At 33.6% G+C, this 22,288-nt stretch overlaps 3 protein-coding genes and 1 long non-coding RNA gene across 4 annotated transcripts; 1 reads left to right on the top strand and 3 right to left on the bottom strand.

Annotated features, from left to right (window-relative positions):
- Positions 1–802: 802 nt before the first annotated feature.
- Positions 803–4,439, bottom strand: LOC145007437 (uncharacterized). Its single transcript, XM_078966375.1, has 8 exons — positions 3,548–4,439; positions 3,352–3,420; positions 3,182–3,194; positions 2,955–3,095; positions 2,259–2,317; positions 2,032–2,163; positions 1,033–1,154; positions 803–977 (listed from the first exon to the last, which is right to left on the bottom strand). Exons 1-8 carry the CDS (start codon positions 4,217–4,219, stop codon positions 803–805), a joined length of 1,383 nt encoding a protein of 460 aa, XP_078822501.1. The 5' UTR covers positions 4,220–4,439.
- A 2,478-nt stretch (positions 4,440–6,917) lies between these two features.
- LOC144998874 (uncharacterized) lies at positions 6,918–8,069 on the bottom strand. Its single transcript, XR_013660462.1, has 3 exons — positions 7,972–8,069; positions 7,773–7,853; positions 6,918–7,022 (listed from the first exon to the last, which is right to left on the bottom strand). It is a non-coding gene; the product is annotated as an uncharacterized LOC144998874 (long non-coding RNA).
- Positions 8,070–11,948: 3,879 nt separating this feature from the next.
- Positions 11,949–12,719, top strand: LOC145007431 (uncharacterized). The gene is made up of 2 exons (XM_078966370.1): positions 11,949–12,149; positions 12,237–12,719. Exons 1-2 carry the CDS (start codon positions 11,949–11,951, stop codon positions 12,717–12,719), a joined length of 684 nt encoding a protein of 227 aa, XP_078822496.1.
- A 4,535-nt stretch (positions 12,720–17,254) lies between these two features.
- On the bottom strand, positions 17,255–21,067 carry LOC145038437 (high mobility group B protein 15-like). The gene is made up of 7 exons (XM_078986805.1): positions 20,937–21,067; positions 20,515–20,704; positions 20,229–20,307; positions 19,927–20,089; positions 19,182–19,346; positions 18,222–18,610; positions 17,255–18,013 (listed from the first exon to the last, which is right to left on the bottom strand). The coding sequence occupies exons 2-7, from the start codon at positions 20,661–20,663 to the stop codon at positions 17,480–17,482; spliced, it is 1,479 nt and encodes a 492-aa protein (XP_078842931.1). The 5' UTR covers positions 20,664–20,704; positions 20,937–21,067; the 3' UTR covers positions 17,255–17,479.
- Positions 21,068–22,288: the final 1,221 nt, after the last annotated feature.

Below are 22,288 nucleotides of genomic sequence, written 5' to 3'. Positions count from 1 at the left end.
TAATTTTTAAATTAAATTTGCATTTAATTTCTCATAATAGAAATAAAATACCATATACAAAAAATACAATCCATTGCATAATATAAAATAAAATTTCATACTCAAAAAATAAAATAAATTGCACAAATTGTAATGTCATACAAAGAATCATTCAAATGTTAAACAAAAATAATACATTGCTAACATGGGTTATACATTCATATAAAACTAACAAATAATCATACAACTCTTTTTCTTACTGGAAAGGAATGTCAAACATGATTACAAGTCTCCCTTAATCTTGATTACTCACCTGCTTAAGTAGAATGTTGTTGTTGAGAAGGTTACCTAGCAACAGAGAAAAACACAACACCTCTCCCATAATCACAACATCATTTATAGAGAAAGGGTTGTCAATTACTTTCATTAAGACTTTCATTCAATCACAAATATTAAATAAAAGGGTGAAACAGTAACTTACTTTTGATAAGTTGATCTCCCTTAGAGCAAACACAGCTAAAGCATTGAACAAGACCCTATTTCAAAATTTTATAAATACACAAATCATGATACCTGATATTGGAATACACACTTTGAGACATGAATAAATACGAGTAGATTAACCTGGATACATAGGAAGTAAAGATGGAAGGTGCCAGAACTCCGGGGGCATTGGGTTGGTTCCTTCCCACTCGCACACACCAAGCCAGAACTCCACTTAATCCAGCACCAAAATAAGCCTGCATTTAGAAAGCTACAGGGGTGAGTCACAATTCAAGATTCTGTTAAAATTTGAGGAATAAGATGTTCAACCAAAACAATATTAGAAAACAGGGTTAAATGTGAAACATAGCAATGTAATAATTATCAAGGTGCTGGAATACTTGAAATCTAGATTATTTGCTTGTTTGTACATCCAGACGATTTTATCACGAACATAAGTCATGTTATCAACTTTCTGAAGAAGTATACCAAGACATTTGTAGGAGAAGAATACTCTCAATAAGATAAATTAATTAAAAAAATGTAATGATAATGATAATGAGTTCATACCTGTGAAGTAGTGCAGAATGCTCATCATCATATGTATAAAGCTCATACTGCTTTGCAAAAGCATTTCCAAGAGAAATGACCCAATCAATGTCTTGAACAACATCCAAAGTTTCTGCAAGAAACTGCAAACAAAAAAAGAAATAAATAATAATGACATGAAAAGTAAGACTATCAGTCTATAACCTCAACAATAAAACAAAACAAATTATTATTAAAATCAAATAATGATAATACAAATTGTTACAAATTATGGGACAGCAGGGTCTTCTATGATGATATATAAAGCAGCCCTATTACAATATTACCCTTGTGGGACAGCAGGGTCTTCTTCTATGATGGCAAATTGTGGGACAACAGTACATGACTAAATGCATGTAGATTGATAAGGTTGTTTCTTTTTTACTTAATAAAATCAAAATGACTTGTCGTGCTAAGTGAGAGGTTGGTCACTTTATGTATTAAGACCCTACCTATTACAATATTATCCTTGTTTATTTTTTTATTTTATTCAACTTTTGACAATCTCATGAAAAAGGCACTATCGACCTCGTTTTTTTTTTCAATGTTCACAGAATTTTAAACAAAATGTTGGCATCTATTTACCTGTTGTTGTTTGTTTTAGAATTTGGAGAGAGAGAGAGAGAGAGAGAGAGAGAGAGAGAGAGAATCTTCATGCCTTTATGGTGTATCAAAGGAGGGCGCGAAAAGACAACCCAGTTACCATCCTAAGCAATTAGTGGTCCTAGACCATGTGAAAAACAGAGCTCATATCATAAGCTGATTTCATAAGGGGCAACAACCATTATGGCAATCCTAGCATTCCAAAATTTGAAAACTCAAAGCTTGTCATTGGCTCACAAGTTTTGTTGTATTTCCGCACCACCTGACCATCTAAACACTCTTGTTTCTTAGAGGATATTGTAGTTCATCAATTAAAACAAAAGGAAAATATTTAATTTTACCTGTGTCACAAATTACGATCTTGTCCTAAAAAGTTACCACAGAATAAAGCAGACCCGCACGTGAAATACCCTCCACCGAGAAATTATTTTGTGGCAGCTGCTGACTAGGCAGTATTTCTTTTACGAGGGATGATTTCTCCTTTATCAACTGTCCACAGATCTCTATAATCTTTGAAGATCTTTCACACCACAAAAAATATTATTAAATAACATCATAATTAACCTAGAAACATCAAAAGAATATGTAGACAATAGAAGTCAAACCTTTGACCACTTCTTGAATGATACCAGATGACAGATCCATGATCCATAAAGTTTCAAAACTACATGAAAACATTATATAGCAGATTAACAGTATATCATGTTAATCAAAATTTGACATGTAAAATGTGGTAATTTTCCAATGACTTGAGAAGATGCTAGGGGTAAAAATGTAATTTAGGATCAACTTCCTCAGAATTTGAAGGAATGTCTTTTGCACTCTAAAGTTTATCAATGATCCAAGTCACTAAACTACTTTTTTGTCTCACTGACATTAGGTTTTTGATATAATGTCTCAACTGTCCTGCTCTCCATATCATCTCTCCTTATACCATGATTCTTTCATCATATGAAAAGTAAAAACCATAATAAGACTATATCCCCATCAATATATTTGTAATTATTCATTTAAAAAAGAATACCTCTAAGTCAACAAAATAGAAGGAATCATCCCCATTGTGATAAAACAAAGCAGCAGGGCGAATTATTTTGGAAGATTCAAACTCTCCATCTTCAAATCCAAGTGAAGATCCAATCTGAATATATATATATATATATATATATATATATATATATATATATATATATATATATATATTATCATAAGCATTTAGCTACTCAAAATTGAAATGCTATGTGAATTACAAATGGAACTCCTGATAATTACCATTAACAAAGCATATTATATTTGATAATTACCATCAGGATCAACAATCCCATCCATTTGAAGTGCATCTGAGTTTGCCAAATCTGAATTTGCAGGTGTAATGGCTAAGATTATACAACATGGCTGCATAATGTAGGAGAGTATCATTTCACGGAACACAGTAGAGAAGAGACCTGGACATGATGATAAAAAAAATTAATCAAAACTATGAGTAAATTAACCTAATCACTGCATATAACCTACCCACAATGTTTTTCACCAGAAGTGGACCCCTGCACCATCACATCACAAAAATCATAAGGATTGTAATCTTGATACAGGAACAGAACTTTAGCCAAATTCCTACAAGATTATTGATACAAGACAATGAGCAAACAACAAAACACAGAACTAATCAAAGATACTTATAATCAAGAAGTGAAATCGCACCTGAAGAATGGGAGGAGCCTTGAAGATCACAATATCTAAAACTTCTGGCTTCCGAAAGATGTATGAAACCTAAATCAATAACAGGAAAAAACTCAAAATCTTTCATACAATCACTATGTGAATTGTAAATCCAAAATGGCGAAATTGGCAACCATCATTCATATAGTGTGTAATAAGGTTAGAATTGGGATTATACCTTTTCGGCCATTATGCGATCACCCACATCAAGGGTAGGGCTCATGGATGCAGAGGGGATGGATCTCGGTTCAGCCAATTGCGATCGGAATAAGATACTGACACTCAAAGCAGTGAAGGCAGCCTTAGCATCATCGGAGCAAACACTTAATAGTTTTGAAAACCAATTGTACCTCTCAACGATGATTTTGGTACTTGCAACATTGCAGGTTTTCACGCAATCAGTAGTAGTCTGATTGGACTTCGTCGAGCTAGTACCGCCTTTATCAACCTCCGTACTGTTAATCTCGTTACATGGGAGCCACTTCAACCCTTGGAAAAACGGAATCATGGAAGACGCCTTCAACGGCGAAATCCCAAAACCCCCAGAACCACCACTGGTAGCCGTTGACTTTACCAATGAGATCAATCCAACAACGAGGGGAGAAGGTTTGGAGGAGGTCTCAACGCCAAGAAAATCACATGCGAGAGTGGCATACGCCGAAACCGAACACCTTGAACCCGCCGTTGTTGCCGGACCGTACCCGGCAACGGGATCTCGGTCGGGATTCTGGAATATACGAGGACGAGAAAAAACCTCGTGAAAAATTCGGCATGTATTGGATTTTCCGGAGGCGGTGGCTAGGTTTTGGGCCACGTAGCCGGAGTAAGAAACAGTGAATCTGATCGCCATACACGCAATTTTGATTAACAACAAAAAGGTTTGGAAAATTGCTTCTTTGGTGATCAACTGTTGTGACGTGAAAAGAAAACTCACAAAGAAAGAGATCCCATTGAAAATGAAGAAATCAGTGAGATTAGGAGGGTGGGGTGGAATCGAAGGGTAAGATTAGAACAAGAAGGGAAGAATCGGGAGCTGAAAATTGGGGAAAATGATGAAATCGACAAAACCCCAAAGCTGAAAACAACCTGAGTTTTTCCTCCGGGAAGCGATGGAGAGATCTCAAGGGTGTGGAGACGAAAGAGACTTCCGATGAAAAACATTATGGGTAGGTCTGTGTTCAAAATTGATAGATTTTTTTTTTCAAAATTGATAGGGGGTTGTGATTCTTTAGGCTTCAAAATTGATAGATTTTTTTTCGATTCTTTCAAGTTTGATACAGAAAATGAGAAAGAGTTAGGGAAATCAAGAGTGCAATGCTCGTCCTTGTTAGGTTGAAGATGAAAGATAGATAGAAGATAGAAAAAAAAAAGGCGGGTTTTCAAAATTTTGGGGATTTCATTTCCCCCCTTGTATACTAAAAGCGCGTTTCATTAAAATTATAAAGCAACAGGTACAAACGACGCGCGTTTAAGATAAAGCGCCCTCCGTGTTTTTAATTTTTTTTCTTGAGACACTAAATTAAGGGCACGCAATAAAGCGTGACGTAAATCCTTAAATTTTTTGGAGAGATGACACTATTTTAAGGGCACGTCCTTTTGCGTATCGTTAATTATCGCGTGTCGTAAAAAGCGCGTCATTAAAGGTCTTTTTTCTAGTAGTGCGGATTTCTAGCTCATTATGTTTTAGTAGTTCGACCATGAAATTTTTTTGTTTCTGTATTTCTGGAATATGAGTGTGTGACTTGTTATAACTAATCATATTTATATTACAGAAAGTGGGTCTTTCATATTGACAGAGATGGTTCTACTTCGTCGGATATTTAATCTAGTATCTAGAACACGGAAAGGCAGACATGTTGACTGAATCATACATACAGGTAAACTCAATCATACATACACGTAGAGTTAATCATATTCATATGCAAAGACTTTTGTTGATCGACCTTGTAACCTGTTAAAAGATCCCAACCTACCTATTTTAGTAGGTAATTTCCAACTTTAATAGGATCAGATATAAAAAAAAAAAAAAGATGTAAATTACATAAATCGTCCCTCGTATAGGTGCAAAATTACATGTTTTGTCCATATTTTCAAAAATTAACTCCAACTGTCCCTATACTAATTTTTTATCACTCTAACCGTCCCTTACTAATATTAAATGACTATTATGCCCTTATCAACTTCTTTTTTAATTTTTTTTATCATTTTTAAATTAAAAGAATAATAAATAAAAAATTAATTAACCTGCCCCCCCCCCCACCCCAAACCAACCACAACCCAACCCTCCCTTCCCCTCCATTTAATTCCCTTTTCCTTTTCCTTCTACTTTCCTTAGAAACCACGACACTGGAACATGAACGCCGTACCACCATCGTTCTTTTCACCTCCGGTCACAACTACATCACTATGATCCATAACCATTGAAAGTTCAATTAAGTAAGCTCATTTATGCAACTCCACGTATCAGATCTACTCCTCGATTTTTGGATTTAGAGGGGACAAAGAAGCTCATTTCTGCAACTTGGAGCCACCACCACCATACCTGCAACTTGTCGGTTGGTCGGAGAAGAAGAAAGAGATGTGTTTAGGTGGAGCTTTTTTTTCTCACTGATTCTCCTATTCTACAATGATTCTATTTTAGATAAGAAAAATAGAGAAAATGGGAAAGAGAAAATCGCATAAACTCCATTACCCACTACTTTATTCATCATCTTCTCCACCATTCCTCCATTAAGCTACCTTATACCATCATCTTAATTCCAACATGGATTTAAACGGGGTAGAGGAAAATAGATAACTAAAAGTGGAGCGTTGAATCTAAAGTAATTCATTTAGGATAGGATCGTCATCTTACCAATCTCATTTAATATTTAATTTTTGTGTTATTGGAAACATTAATAAAAAGTTTTAAAAATTAACAACTCATATTTCGGATTTTTTTAAAATTATTTTCGATTTTATTTAAATGGGGATCTTTTAATTTTTTTTAAGAAAACATGATTTTTTTTTGAAAAAATATTAAAAAAAATTGCAATTTTTTCAGAAAACAGTTGCATTTAAAAAAAAAACTGTATTTTTTTAAAAAAAAAATACTACATTTTTTTTAAAAAAAAACTGCAATTTAAAAAATAATTCAATTTTTTCAAAAAAATAATAAAAATAAAAGTTGTATTTCCTTTTAAAAAACAACATTTTTTTATTTAAAACTGCAACCTTTTCAAAAAAAAAAGCTACAATTTTTTTAAAAAACTTGTACTTTTTTTTAAATGCATTTATTTTAAAAAATTGCAGTTTTTTAAAAAACCAAATTTTTTCAAAAAGACACTATTTAAAAAATAATAATAATAACTGTATTTTTTTAGGTGCATATATGCATATTTTTGGTACATTTATGCATATTTTTATAAGTGCATATATGCATATTTCATATATTATAATATTTGTAAATCAATCATAAGAAAACTCATTTTATTTAGTAATCTATAAACACAATACAATAAATATTTTATTCGATACAATATAAAATAACAAAAACAAAAAAAAAAATGCTACAAAATTTCAAAGCGTTTTCATGTCTTCATGTCAATATTTTCATATTTTCTTCAGTTTATCATTTTTGATGTCTTCAATATTCAATACAATTTCTTTCAAATCTACAAGAATATTAAAAATAAATTTGTTGATGCAAAAACACTCACAAAAATACATATGTGATATACATGTGAATCACATGTAATTCATATATGAATTACATATGATTTACATGTGAATCACACATAATTCATATGTGAATCACATCTAATTCATATATGAATTATATGTGAATAACATGTGATTTACATGTGAATCATATGTAATTCAATGTGAATTACATGTGATTTAAATATGAATCACATGTAATTCATATGTGATTCACTTGTGACATGTGATTCACATATAATTTATATATAATTCACTTGTAATTTACATGTGAATTATATGTGAATCATATGTGATTTTCATCTAAATCACATGTAATTCTATGTGATTCACTTGTGACATGTAATATTTTTTTTTAATTTTTATAAAAAACCAATTTTATAAAGTACACCATAATGCATTAACAAAAGCAAAGCAAACCAAACAAAACCATTGTTTTTGAGCGAGGGGCGGTCATTTGTTACTTCTTTATCATGTTTTACCATGATGTAAATATACATACATACATACATACATACATACATACATATATATATATACACATGCATATATATATATATATATATATATATAAAGTAATTAAATAAAAGGTTACAACACTATTCTTTTTTTTTCTTTACTACAGAACTTGTCATAAAATGTTATAAACATCTCTTTTGTAAGTAAATAACAAAAAAGAAACAAACTTGAACTTAATGGTTTACCTTATATCATGAGGTGTAATAAATGTCCATTGTGATCCTTGTGCCAAAGCAAAATCCTCAACTGTATCCAAGCTTATTTTTCTATTCACAACATCATGCAATATAAAGATCATTAAAAGTTAAAACCAAGCCACTGATTGTATTTTATTAAAAGAAATTTAATGTGGTACAACTAGTTATTCATGTAAAGTAATTTTACCATAAACACATCAAACTCATCCATAGCTGAAATGGAGCTTTGGTCATCTTATGAAGTGCAAGTGCAAAACATAGTGATGATAATGATTTCTCTCCTCCTGTTATGCACCATAAATATTATTATACAAAAAGGTTAAAAAAAACAATAGCTAAACTCTTTAGATTATCCTAATGTATAAAAAAGTGGTGATAGGAGTCATGTGGTTAACAAGTATGACTTGTAGGGAAAAAGAGTTTTATAGGACTTATAGCACCTGGTTCAATTCAAGTATGTAAATAAACATCTACAACTCACTGAACTTCCGTATACATAAAAAAACATGATGATAGCAACAAAATATACTCACTGGAACATAAACAGAAACACATGGTGTGCATGAGGAACTTAACTAGAAGAGAAACTTGTGTGTCCTTTGATTGAAGAATATTGATGAATAAAGAATAATTATCATACATTAACAGCAAAAACTAACAATCGACTTAAAAAAATAATCAAATGTTACAATACATTTCCCCAATCGGTTAAACCTTGAGTCGAGATGGAGATGGACCAATGAATTATACCTTATCGATCTTACAAATTGCAACTGATCTGATCGCCATAAACTTTTGTTTTATAATATGAATCGACTTGTTTGTATAATCAGTAGACATGAATCAGAGCTACAGTTATAGAAAATTGTGACTATAACGACGATAAGCAACCGATGGATTTAGATGTACCTAAGAAGAATCAATTTCAATCTATGGAGATGTTGATGGAGACAGAAGATCGACGATGAAGAATGTAATCGATTAATGGCGTGACGATTACTGGACACGGCCATAGATTTCAGATGGTGGCATTGGATTTCATCAAATAATCAACGATGAAGTTGTGAAAGAAAGAGGCAATCAAGGGATTAGAGAGAGAAAGTCTGAATTTGGGGGAATATCAAGGTGAGAGAGAAGGGGGTTGGTAAGGACGACGATGGTTTTAGGGGAGTAATCTGTGGGTTACCTGATATTAAGGATATAACATTTTTCTACCAAGTTTACCCTCATGACTATTTTTAATAAACCCGATATGCCACTAAACTTATTAATATTTACAATTTTGCCACTAATCATCTAAGTCATACAAATAATTGATCTAACGCTCCACTTTTAGTTCTCGGTTTCTCGGGAAACTTTGAGTTATCAAATGATCATTCATCTCTCTCTCTCTCTCTCTCTCTCTCTCTCTATATATATATATATATATATATATATATATATATATATATATATATAATAGATTTATCAGTTTGTTAACGCCTTGGCCCCCATAATGTATTATAATAAGGATACTCTGTAATTGAAAAAATTATTTACAAAAGTAATTTTATATGAATATTAAATAATCAACAACTTGGTTATCTTCGATTATTATGCACGTAAATTAGTTCCAACAGAAGCTAGAAGTTTGTTGAAAAAAATCAAAATAATTCTAATAAAACTAGAATACTGATTTTAGGAAACTAAAACTCTATAAAAGAAAAACCAAACAACAAATTTAACATCCAAATTATTAACAAGATAAGAGATCATCAAAATTTCTTTTACCGGAAATCATACCCACTGCCAGAGTGCTCATCCACTAGAGTCGCCCTAAAATCCACCGCCTGAGCTAGCACGGGAAAAAACCCATTGCCAGAAAACGTACCTATTGGGTCTCTGATCGACACCACCCTTGTTGATTTATGTTACTTCGACTAACATTGCCTCAATATCTTCTGTGTTTCCAACCACAAATCGCTATAGTAGCCGCCCCTGCTGTCACCAGAGTGCTTACTAGACGCCCTTTCTGACTTCTGTGTCTCCGCCCACCGATTGATCGATCTCCGGCCAGACAGTGCGACTCTTCAATCTTTCCGATCGGCTATCCCCTTGTAAGCTTCTTAGTTCTCTCTCAAGTCTCCTTTCTTTCTCTTTCTCTCTCTATAGTATCATAATGATGTTTGTGTTTCTCTTTCGATAATATGTTAATGTTTGAAACTAAATAGGAGAAAGAAGACATATAGGTATTAGCTGTCAAATTTAAAAGATTATAAATTTTAATTGTTTAATACTCTTAGCTCTCAAATTAAAAGGTTATAATTTTTAATTGTATAATACTATTATCTATCATTTGTTTTTTTTTATGAACCTTTTAGAATAAGTTTTGTTTGTTTAGTAGAAACTTTTAGAACAAAGTCTTATTATTTGTTTATATATATATATATATATATATATATATATATATATATAATAATAATAATAATAATAATAATAATAATAATATGTTAACTATTATTTTTGATATTATTAATTTTTTAGTTATTTGTTAACTATTTATTAATTATGCCATGTAGAGTAAGCCAAAATGAAAAAAACAAGCAACACTTGATGGATTTTTAATAAGAAAACATGAAAGTTCTTCTCAAGTATCGGTAGAGCCACCCCCAAATGTTATAGATGCAAATACTCCTAATGATAGTGATCTTGTGACCGCAAATCAACCCAAAAAACCTTTTCTTGATATGATTGATATTGATCTTAATACACTAGAACGAGATCCTAGTTTGCCTATCCAAATTTACAATTATCCAATCAATCAACGAGATACAGTTCGATGAGCTTATATGAATCCTGGTCCCTTTCAACCAACACTTTCTGCATATCCAAAATATAGACCAGAAGACCATAAACGTAGCTTTCAATGTTCTTGGTTCAAGCAATTTCCATCGCTTGAATATTCACTGAGTTCAGATGCTGCATTTTGTTTTCCATGTTTCCTTTTTAACAAACCTTCTGGAAAGGGATACTACAGCCAACGAGAATTTACTATAAATGGATTTCAAAATTGGAAGAAAATAGGTGGGAAAAATGTGTTGTTTTGCAGCATATGGGAATTGAGTGTACATCTTTTTACAATGTTGCACAAAAATCATACGATGATTTGTTAAATTAGACTCAAAATATATGAAATGCATTTGAGAAATTTACTGATGAGGATCGTAAGAAGAATAGATTGAGATTGAAAGCTTTTATTTATGCAGTCCGTTGGTGTACCTTTAAAGCAATTGCATTTAGAGGTTATAATGAAAGACCATATTCCATTACCAAAGGAAATTTCCTTGAAATGTTGGAGGCAATTTGTTCTTTTAACAATGAGATGAAAAAATTGTTTCACCCAACTCCTAAACATGCATCATACACATCACAAACAATTCAAAAGGAGATTTTAAACCTTATCTCTAATAGGGTGAGACAGATGATTTGTGAGGAGATTGATGGTGGAAAATTTTGTTTACTTGTTGATAAAGCACATGATGAGTCTAACAGAGAACAAATGTCTATTGTTTTGAGATTCGTAAATAAATATGTTAGGTCATTTCAAAGGTTTACAAGCATTGATTTCAAAGGATTGTACATCTGCATATTATGTTCATTGTTTTTCCCACTTATTTATGGACCCTTTTTTCTTTAGCCCATTAGGGTTTCTGTCTAGCTAGTATTTATATCCGCTTTATTTCTTGTAGTCTTTATGCTTTTCTCTGAGAACCCTTGTAATTTCTCTTTGTTATAATCATATGACAATGTTATCATGGTATCAAAGCAGAGGTTTGATACGTTGTTAGAAGTCTTTGTAGTAGTCATCTAGGGTTACTGTAGCATGCCGTTTTCTTTTATTGTCACTGGTATTCATTTTTTATGTGTTGATTCGTTGCTACTGTTGATTTGTTGCTGCTGTTGGTTTGTTGCTACTATTGGTTCATTGCTGTTGTTAGTTCATAATTGTTGTTGATTCATTATTCAAGTGATTTCTTTCGCTGGTTTGTTACTCCTTTCATTCTCAGGTTGTTATATTGTCATTGTGGTTATTCATTCACTATCAACATAACTGGAAAGGATGATTCCCATTAGTAAATCAGTACTCGTTTGGATGGAAAGAATTATACGTATTGGAGTTACGTTATGAAGAACTTCCTTCGTGGGAAGAATATGTGGGGCTATGTTACTGGGACTACAGCCAAACCCTCAGTGCCTCATACTGAGAATTTTGATATGTTGCTTGATGCTTGGGAGACTGATAACTCCAAGGTTATTACATGGATCAGTAACTCTGTTACTCAGTCCATTGGTATGCAGTTGGCTAAGTATGACACAGCAAAGGAAGTTTGGAATCACTTGGAGAGACTGTATACTCAGTCCAATTTTGCTAAACAATACTAGTTGGAATATGATATTCATGCCCTTCAACAGAATGACCAAAGCATTCAAGATTTTTATGCTGCTATGTCTGATCTTTGGGATCAATTGGCTCTTACTAAATCTAAAGAGTTAAAAGATTTTGAGCCTTACATTGCTAGGAGGGAAGAACAACGCTTTGTTTATTTCTTGATGGCCTTGCGTTCTGATTTTGAAGGTCTTCGTGGAACAATTCTTCATCACTCTCCCCTTCCTTTAGTTGATTCATTTAACCATGAGTTAATTGCAGAAGAGACTCGTATCAAGTCCCATGCAGATAAAGGGTTTAAAGTAACCTCTACTCCTACCCCCACTCCTGCTGTGGTTGCTGTCTCCTCCAGTCAGTCTCGACAAACTTCAAGAGTCACTTATGATGAGTGTGCATTCTGCAAACAGAAAAATCATTGGAAAGCTCAGTGTCCATTGTTAGTAAACAAGGGTAAATCTGGTCAACCTCAGTCAGGGCAACAAAATAGGTCTGGTCAACAGAAGTTTTAGTCATGTTCCTCTTGTACTCCTCCATGGACCCCTCGTCCTATATAGTTTCCTGTTGCTGCTGTTCCACCAGTTGACGCATAATCTGTTGGACATATGCCACCATCTACATTGGATCCCAAGGTGTTTGAGAGCTTTAGACATTACTTGGCTTCTAATCCCATTGCCATGTCTGCATCTATGTCTCATTCTGGTCCTTCTTCATTTGGTACTTCAGGTATCCCCTCATCTTTGTGGATTTTAGATTCTAGTGCAACCCATCATATGACTCCTTATTTGTCATCATTTATTTCTTTGTCGCAATTGTAAACTATTTCTGTTAAGTCTGCTAGTGATACATCTATGCTAGTTGAGGGTGTTGGGTTTGTCTCTATTTCTCATATGACTCTTCCTGATGTTTATTACATTCCCAAACTTACTTTGAACCTTACCTTAATCAGTCAGTTATGCAAGTCTGGTAATTGGGTGTTCTTTTCTGATTTTGTCTGTGTTATACAGGATCAACACACCAAGAAGGTGATTGGGATCGGTCGTAGGGTGGGGGAACTATATGTCTTGGAGGTCCTCAAAATATTTACTGTTTCTACTTCCAACAATTATTTATCTTCTTTTCGTTTGAGTTCTTTATCGTCTGAGTTTTATCTTTGGCATTCTCGTTTGGGACATGTGTCTGTACCACGTTTGAATTTCTTAGAATCTAGTGGAGTTTTGGGTCATTTAAACTCTTGTGATATTTCTGATTGTAATAGTTACAAACTAGCAAAATTTTCTGCTTTACCCTTCAATAAAAGTATTTCTTGTTCTACTGCTCCTTTTGATATTATTCATTCTGATGTGTGGGGTCCTGCACCAGTATCCACAAAGGGTGAGTCAACCTATTATGTATCTTTTATAGATGATTATACTCGATATACATGGGTTTATCTTATGAAACGCATATATGATTTCTTTGATATTTGCAACAATTTTAGAGCTCTTGTTAAAACTCAATATTCGGTTGTGATTAGGTGCTTCATGTGTGACTTATGGGGTGAATATACCTCTAATGATTTCACTTAGTTACTTGCTTCTGATGGTACCATACACCAGTCTTCGTGTAGTGACACACCTCAGCACAACGATGTGGCAGAACGAAAACATCGTCATATTGTTGAGATTGCTTGCTCATTGCTCCTGTCTGCGCAGGTCCTTAGTGCCTTTTGGGGAGAAGTAGTCCTAACTGTTGTGTATGTGATTAATCGTATCCCTACTTCATTGAATTTAGGAATATCTCCTTTTGAGAAGTTATATGGTCATCTACCAGACTATTCTTCCTTACGAGTTTTTGGATGTATTTGTTTTGTTCTTCGTCCTCATGTTGAAAGGAACAAGCTGCGGCCGAAATCTGCTATTTGTGTATATTTGGGGTATGGTATTGGTCAGAAAGGATACCGTTGCTATGATCCTATGATTCAGAAGTTATATGTTTCCCAACATGTTACTTTTTTGGAACATATTCCTTTCTACTCGATTCCTGCTACAGCCCATAATGTAACAAAGTCTGATCTTCTGTGTATTGATCCTTTTAACAAAGATATAGAGGCTCAAGACTCATCTATGCCACATGATCCCTTAGCACATGACACACCCACTTCTTCAGAGGGTGCCTCGACTCCAACTGTTCCTGAGCCTAATCCTTCGATTATTAAAGTTGAGGATCCACCTCCACCACCCCTCAGGAGATCTTCTCGTCCTGTCAAGTCCACCAAGATACCAGATTTTTCTTACTCTACATATTCAGGACCGTTTGCTACATTTATAGCAAGCATCCATCATCCGTTTGAACCTGAATCATATAGAGAAGTTGTTTCAGATCCTCTTTGGCAGAATGCTCTGGCTGAAGAACTCACTGCTCTTCATCAGACTCATACATAGGATTTGGTTTCTCTTCCTCCTAGGAAACATACGATAGGTTTTCGTTGGGTGTACAAGATAAAAACAAAAGCTGATGGTTCTGTTGAACGATATAAGGCTAGACTTGTAGCAAAGGGTATTCCCAATAGTATGGTTTTGACTACGAGGAGACATTTTCCCCAATTGCAAAGATGACGATAGTTCGTACTATGATTGCAGTTGCATCCGTTCGACAGTGGAAGATCTTTCAAATGGATGTCAAGAATGCCTTTTTGAATGGTGACCTTCATAAAGAGGTTTATATGACCCCTCCTCCAGGAATTCAGCACCGACCGGGCGAGGTTTGTCGGCTTCGCAAAGCTTTGTATGGGGATGGGCTCAAGCAAGCCCCCCGTGCTTGGTTTGAGAAATTCTCCATAGTGATTACCTCTCTTGGATTTGTCCAGAGTAATCACGATTTTGCTTTGTTTGTTAGATGCTCGAGTGCAGGACGAATTCTCATGTCCTTATATGTGGATGACATGATCATTACAAGTGATGACCATGGTGGTATTGAGTCTTTGAAGCATGATCTAGCCCGTCGATTTGATATGAAGGATTTGGGCTTGCTGCGTTATTTCTTGGGTATTGAGGTCACTCAGTCTAAGAAAGGGTACCTTCTTTCCCAGACTATATATATATATATATATATATATATATATATATATATATATATATATATATATATATATATATACACTAGGTTATAACCCGTGGGAACCACGGTTATAAAATAAATTAATTTTTTGTAATAAAAAGTTATAATTACGAATCAATTATTATAAATAAATTATTAGTAAATATATATTTTCTAGTTATATAAAATTATAATCGTTGTTTTAAATGAATATGTGAAATATATTTTGAATATATATATATATATATATATATATATATATATATATATATATATATATATATATATATATTGTGAACTAATGAAAAAACAATAACAATAATATATAATAAAATATATATATATATAAGAGCAAATATAGTTGTTTATATTGTTTTTATTTCAAAATTAAATTATATATAAGATTGAATGTTTAAATTACATTACAACTATGGTAAGAAAATGATGGGTTTTATGCAGGGATTTATAAAATTGAAGGGATTATATAAAGGTGACGTGATTGTTGTATGTGATTGTTAGCCCTAATAATAATAATAATAATAATAATAATAATAATAATAATAATAAGTATTGCAATTTAAACTTGTGATGACGGTTACATTTGTGTAAAAGGGAGGAGGCAATTAATGATATTTTAAATTTTTAATTAATGAGGAAAAAACAAAGAGTGATAAGTGACAATTTTTTTTTTGAGACAAAACCAAAGAGTGACAAGTGGCAATTTAATTAATGAGAAGTTCTAAATGATTGACATATGGCAAAGTAGCTGTTCTTTTATTAGATAAGAATATATATATATATATATTTGACTTGTTTACACGAGCGGGACTTTCTGACAATCGGATTGTTGATACCCCTCTTGAAACCAATGCACGATACTCTCCTACTGACGGTGTTCCTTTGTATGATCCAAATCTTTATCGCACTGCGGTGGGAAGTTTAGTTTATCTCACAGTCACTCGTCCAGATATTATTCATACTGTTCAAGTTGTCAGTTTGTTTGTTACTGCACCTACCTTTGTTCATTGGGGAGCTGTTCTTCGTATTATGAGATATCTTCGTGGCACTCAGTTTCAGAGTCTTTTGTTTCCCTCGACGTCTTCTCTTAAGTTACGTGCTTATAGTGATGCTGATTGGGATGGTGATTGTCATGATCGTAAGTCTACCACTGGATTTTGTGTATTTCTTGGAGAGTCTCTTATTTCATGGAAAAGCAAGAAACATGATGTTGTCTCTAGATCTTCCACGTAGGCTGAATATCGTGCTATGACTATAACTACATGCGAGATTATTTGGTTACAGTGGCTGCTTGCGGATTTGGGAGTTTACATTTCTTCACCTACTCCCTTGCATTGTGATAATAAAAGTGCGATACAAATTGCGAAAAATTCTGTTTTTCATGAGCAGAAGAAGCACATTGAGATTGATTGTCATTTTACTCGTCATCTACTGTAGCTTGGGACCATTTCGCTTCCATTTGTTTCATCAACATTGCAGCTTGCGGATATTTTTACGAAGGCTTTATCGGCTTCTCGGTTTCGGTTCTTATATGACAAACTCTCAATGCTTATTGTTGTGGCATTGTGAGTTTAAGGGGGATGTTAGTCTATATATTATTAGTCCGCTTGTTTATAGACCCTTTTATCTTTAGCCTATTAGTGTTTATGTCTAGCTAGTATTTATATCCGCTTTATTCCTTGTAGTATTTATGCTTTTCTCTGAAAACCCTTGTAATTTCACTTTGTTATAATCATATGACAATGTTATCAAAGACAATTATGCAAGAATTTAAAGACATTAAAGATCGACAAATTCCACTTTTACGAGCGATGTTAGAATATTTTATTTTTGGGACTTTCGTAATAACCCTTCGAAAACGCCTTATATCTTAAAAAAGGAGTTGGATCCTTTATGGATTCATAATTTCATACCTCCTTACGAACACATCTCAATACTCACGGTAAAAGCATGCAGAATTGATCACAACATTAAACGAAACGATTATAGAATCTACAAGGTACTAACATCTCTAAAGCAATTTTTTTTTCAAGAAATCTACGTTCTACAATATCTAATAACTACAATTTCGCAAGAAAACAATATGCTAAGGACTTTTCAATCATTTGTCGCTGCCCCTCTTCCTTCAAGAGGCAGTGATTCAGAATTAGCAGCCATTGCTTCGTTTTGAACCCCATCACCCCTCACCATTGAAATGTCTTTCCCGGAAAACATCTGGTTCTTCATCAAGATTCTCGTTTATAGCTACCGATTCTTTCAAAGGCCTACATTCAACTGTTCCTCCAAACTCGTTTTTTGACTCATTTTCATCTTTATCACAATAACTTTTCCCAGCATGTTCTGATTCAGACACAGATTTAGGCTTATCTGACTCTCCGACAAGCAAACTCTCCGCTTTCGGGTCCATTACAACGTCCCTTCGGCTTTCTTCATCTCTAATTTCCGTCACAATTTCTGCAACTGGCGGAGGTAGGCCGGAAATTGAGTCGTTATCTGCAGTTTTGGCTTCATTATCGAAGCTGCTTTTGTCACTACAAGCGGAAGTGAGCTCATTTTCAGGAGTTTCAGGAGAGGCTCCGCCGCCGGTAATCGGCTGTTGCAGCAACGGGACTGCATTGGTTACGACTCTTCCCGTTCTTAAACTCTCCCTGTAATGCTCCATTTCGATTCTATATCGTTCTTTATCTTCCATCGCTTTTTCTTGGTAAACCTGAAGCAAAAATTAACCGATAAATCCATCAAGAAGCGAAAAGGAACAAGATCGAAATACACTTTTCGAGTTTTAGTTAGTGTATTAGATATATGGATCAGATATTTGAGTCCCAATTTATGTGACTTTCATGGGCCAATTGTTTGAGTAAAGCCTTGGGCTTTCAACCTCAAGTCGCCGATTTGGAAGTTTATCTTCTCCGGCTTACCGATTTCTTGGATTCGGTTAAATTGTTCCAAAGTTCGCCGATCATTCTACTGATGTCTCGATCTTTTCCAGGGTGAAGTGGTTTGAGTCTGGCGTGTTGTTCGGCGAAAAAGAAATTATACCCACTTCTGTTCGGTTTAGGATGAGCGGGATCCCGTTTCTTCATCTCGGATTTCTTCCGGCGCCGCCGCCTGCCGGTTGTTGACGGTGGATTTGCAATTCCGGTTGAAGTTGTAGTGTGAGTTGCTTGATATGACGAGTCTCCTGTGGACTGAAAAAGAACGCCTTGTAGCTGCGCTCCGCCTATCATGACGGTGCAAAGATAACCACTCTCGAATTTTCCATCGATTATTCCGGTCACCGGGAAGCCGATTGACGGTCCTGAAGAAGCTGCAAATGCAAAATAACTTTAATAAAAAATCTGTCTGTGAAATTACTATTCTACCCCTATGATGCTTGCTGTTAAAAATCATATTAGGATTAGAAGGACAAAAAGTGAAACTCGTGGGAATGAAACAAAATACAAATAGACTTTGGGAACTTTAATCTCTTGTCGAATGACTATTATACCCCTGTGGGACAATGATTTATCACCAGTAAAATGACTATTGTACCCATAGAAATGCCCACAAAAACTGGGTTCAAACTAAAAAGAGAGACTTCCACTGACCACTGCAATGATTTATCTTGCAAAATGACTATTTTCCCCACTCTTGTGAATGTACAAGTATAAATGTAACGAAGAAAAAAGTAAGTGTTACATCCTGATTTTGGTACTAGAAAATGTATGTTGATGAATTTAACTAATTATTATAGGATTGAAATGTTGTAAAAGAAAGTTTAGGAGTTAAGAAATATATGTTGGTAGCATGTGATGATTAAAGCTTGAAAATGATTATTTTACCCCTACATGAATAAGTGTACAAATATACTTGGACTAAGATGAAAAGAAACAATCAACCTTTAGGCATTGAGTCCTCCATAGTAGTCCTTTGTCTCTTCATGTGTGTCAATTCAATTTCTGCAGATGGATAACTCCGATCCATTCGACATTGAGTTAAAGGCAGCACGACTTTATTCGATCCAGAAGTTGAAGTCATTGTAGACTTTGTACTCTGCCAAATATCTAAAGAAAACACTATTAAACCAACATTCAAAAAAGCCCACAACAAGAAATTCTTGATCAATAAAGTTGTCTTTGTAACATGTCACTGAACTAGACAGGACTATACAAGCTATTCGCACAGAATTTTTAACGAAGAAGATGAGAAGGGCATTTATATCTTTTGTAAAAAATCAAGACCGAGTCTGTCACACATTGCACCACCTTTTTGGGTGTGAAAAAGGGCCGATTTCTTTCTTTTCCACATTAAGTCTTGTATGCATAAAGCGGCTAAATGGGTAATGATGTATGCCTGTATAAAGTGTTGTATACATAAGGTTTCTTTCTTTTCTATACTAATAATCTGTTTAAATGAGACTAATGATCATTTTATCCTTAAATTACATAAAATATATCCATAATGTTCATAAAATATGAACAACATTCATCAATTTTAATGTGACAAATATGTAAATGGTTAATGTCTTAGAGGTTTTTTTGTGTTAACCCATTAAGTCATTCATCCCAGATTAAGTAAAGAAGATTAACTACTTAACACGTTAAGCTCATTAAGTGAAACATAGTATAAGAGAAGAGAACAAACCGGTAGAAACAGGTGTCCATGCTTTCGCCTTAAAGTAATAAACTTGTTCAAAATGGTGAATGAGTGACATATAATATTTTCGTAGGATAAAAGACGCATTTGTAGCCGAAGGTGGAAAATTGAAAGAATTTGTCACTTCCCTCCACTTCTTCTCTCCCAAAACCTACAATATTAAAAGAAACTATATAAATAAGACCCACAAAATGAATAATGTTACATTTTCACCCTTTTAAAATCAAACATATGCACAACAAGCTTGTTTAATTAAGTTAAAAAAGCATTTGAGAAAGATGAACACTAACCCTCTTAATGCCACCTCGCGAAGTGACTTCCACAAAGAGGCGATGCAAATCTAAATCCTTCCCACCAACAATAGGAATCCTGCAACATGATTCACGATATATGATCTTGTTTCACACAAAATCATCATTAGGAATACTCTTCTACACTATGCAACATGTCACGCTCTTTATACACATACAATCATGCATTAAGCGAAAGAAAATAATAAATCCCATTTGATAACAAGTAAATAAGTTCGTTTTTAGCATAAGTTTTCAAAAATTGAACTTGAGAGAAAAATCTTACATGAATTTCGTCCCCATTGCAGCATGAAAGTTGCCAAGCGTATCCATGAAGAGCTTATGATTAACTACAACATCTTCATATCTAGCGATCGGAGGTGGATACAAATAATACTGCATCGACTTTTCTTCGGTAGATGAACAAGTTGCCATCGCACTTTCTGTTCAACCCTTTTAAGCTTTCTATCTTCTGACTAAAAACACATAAAATAACAAGAAGTTCGTATAAAACACGAGCTTTTACATGTGAAGTTAACTGGAGAAATTAAGAGAAAACGAAACCTTCTTTCTGAACCAAAGAAGCTTTATACGAAATGGGATTTTAATTAATCTTGTAACATATGTTTGTAACAAATGTGATGTGAGTCAAGAAAACCAAGAACAAAAAACAAAAACAGTATTTCAATAACTAAAAGTTTCAATCACCATTAATGATCTTGAAAAGAGCTCCAATGAACATATAGGTGAAGTTGCTGTATCTATAATCAAAAGAAAACATCCATAGCCCAAATTAGGCCTGTTGAAACAGCAACAGGAGTACAATGTTACAGCCATCGTAGCCATGAATTTCTTTAGAATATCAAGAAGTACAACAAAATTCAGACTTTTGATCTTTCATTTCAGAAAAAAAGTTAACTTTTTATTGTAGTAAAAGGGTTTGCTGTTGGTCAGCTACAAAATCTTTTTCTGACATTCTAAAGATATTTTACATGTACAATATGGGTAATAGAGATCATATAGTATAATAGTAACATAATAATAAATTATTATTTTCAGGAATATGCTTATATATGAACAAAAAATCAAGGGTTTTATTATTGTTTTTATTACGATTTTTTTAATCGAGTCTCAATGTGTATTTAATATTCTCTGGACCTTCTCTATAAAAGGTTTCTTGAAAAGACAAATCCCTAGGGTGTGCATTTACATCATTTACATGAAGAATCGGATGCTAAAATAAACCTTTATTTTTTTTTATAAACAATATATAATTCGTAAGCTGTTCAAGGTTCAAATACTCATCAATGGACTTTCCAGATCTCAAATTCGAATCTGAAATATTATTTATTAAATTACTTATTTTTCTTGATTATCTTTTGTGGGTGTAAGTAAAAGTTTCCATCAACGAAAGAAAAACTTAAAATAAACAAAAACCCAACGTTCTTTATGTGGCAAAAAGATTAAAGATGACAACTTTCTCCCAAGAACAATAATAGGGTTAATTTTTGTCTTGTGGGTCATTCTAACGAAGATTGAAACTTTGTCTTTTCTGGTTAATTAATGAGAAAATAGAAAAATAAACCGATAAAGAATGATGAATAAATGAGAAAATTACACTTACCAACAAGTGACATGGCAGAATTTGCAGGCAATTTAAATAGTAGTCTACGGCAATGAATATGAAAGAAAGCTTTTAATGGAATAAGGGTTTGGTTACTTTATGAAAACGGAGTATATTTTGATGTATTTAATTTGCATTTCTAACCGTGTTGATGAGAATGAAGAAGTTGATTCATTATTATTTGAAGGTGAAAGTACCATTTTGCCCTTTGTATCACAATCAATCCTTTAATTCTCACACATATAATAAGGGAAAGATTTGGGATTTTTGGTAAAATTTTATAAATTTTCTTATTTCTACCGCCATTAAAGGATCCACATCTAATGCAAAAAAAATTGTTAATCGATCAAAGATTAAACACTAAACATTATGTGGGTGTCGATAATTAGGTACTAATCGGTCTATATATTTTTCATAAGTTTTTTTCCCCTTTTTA

The sequence above is a fragment of the Lactuca saligna genome, chromosome 1, assembly GCF_052625555.1.
Source record: "Lactuca saligna cultivar CGN05327 chromosome 1, ASM5262555v1, whole genome shotgun sequence".
Taxonomy (NCBI): Eukaryota; Viridiplantae; Streptophyta; class Magnoliopsida; order Asterales; family Asteraceae; genus Lactuca; species Lactuca saligna.
Note: the sequence above shows the minus strand (reverse complement) of the source record. Positions and strands in the feature narration are given on the sequence as shown.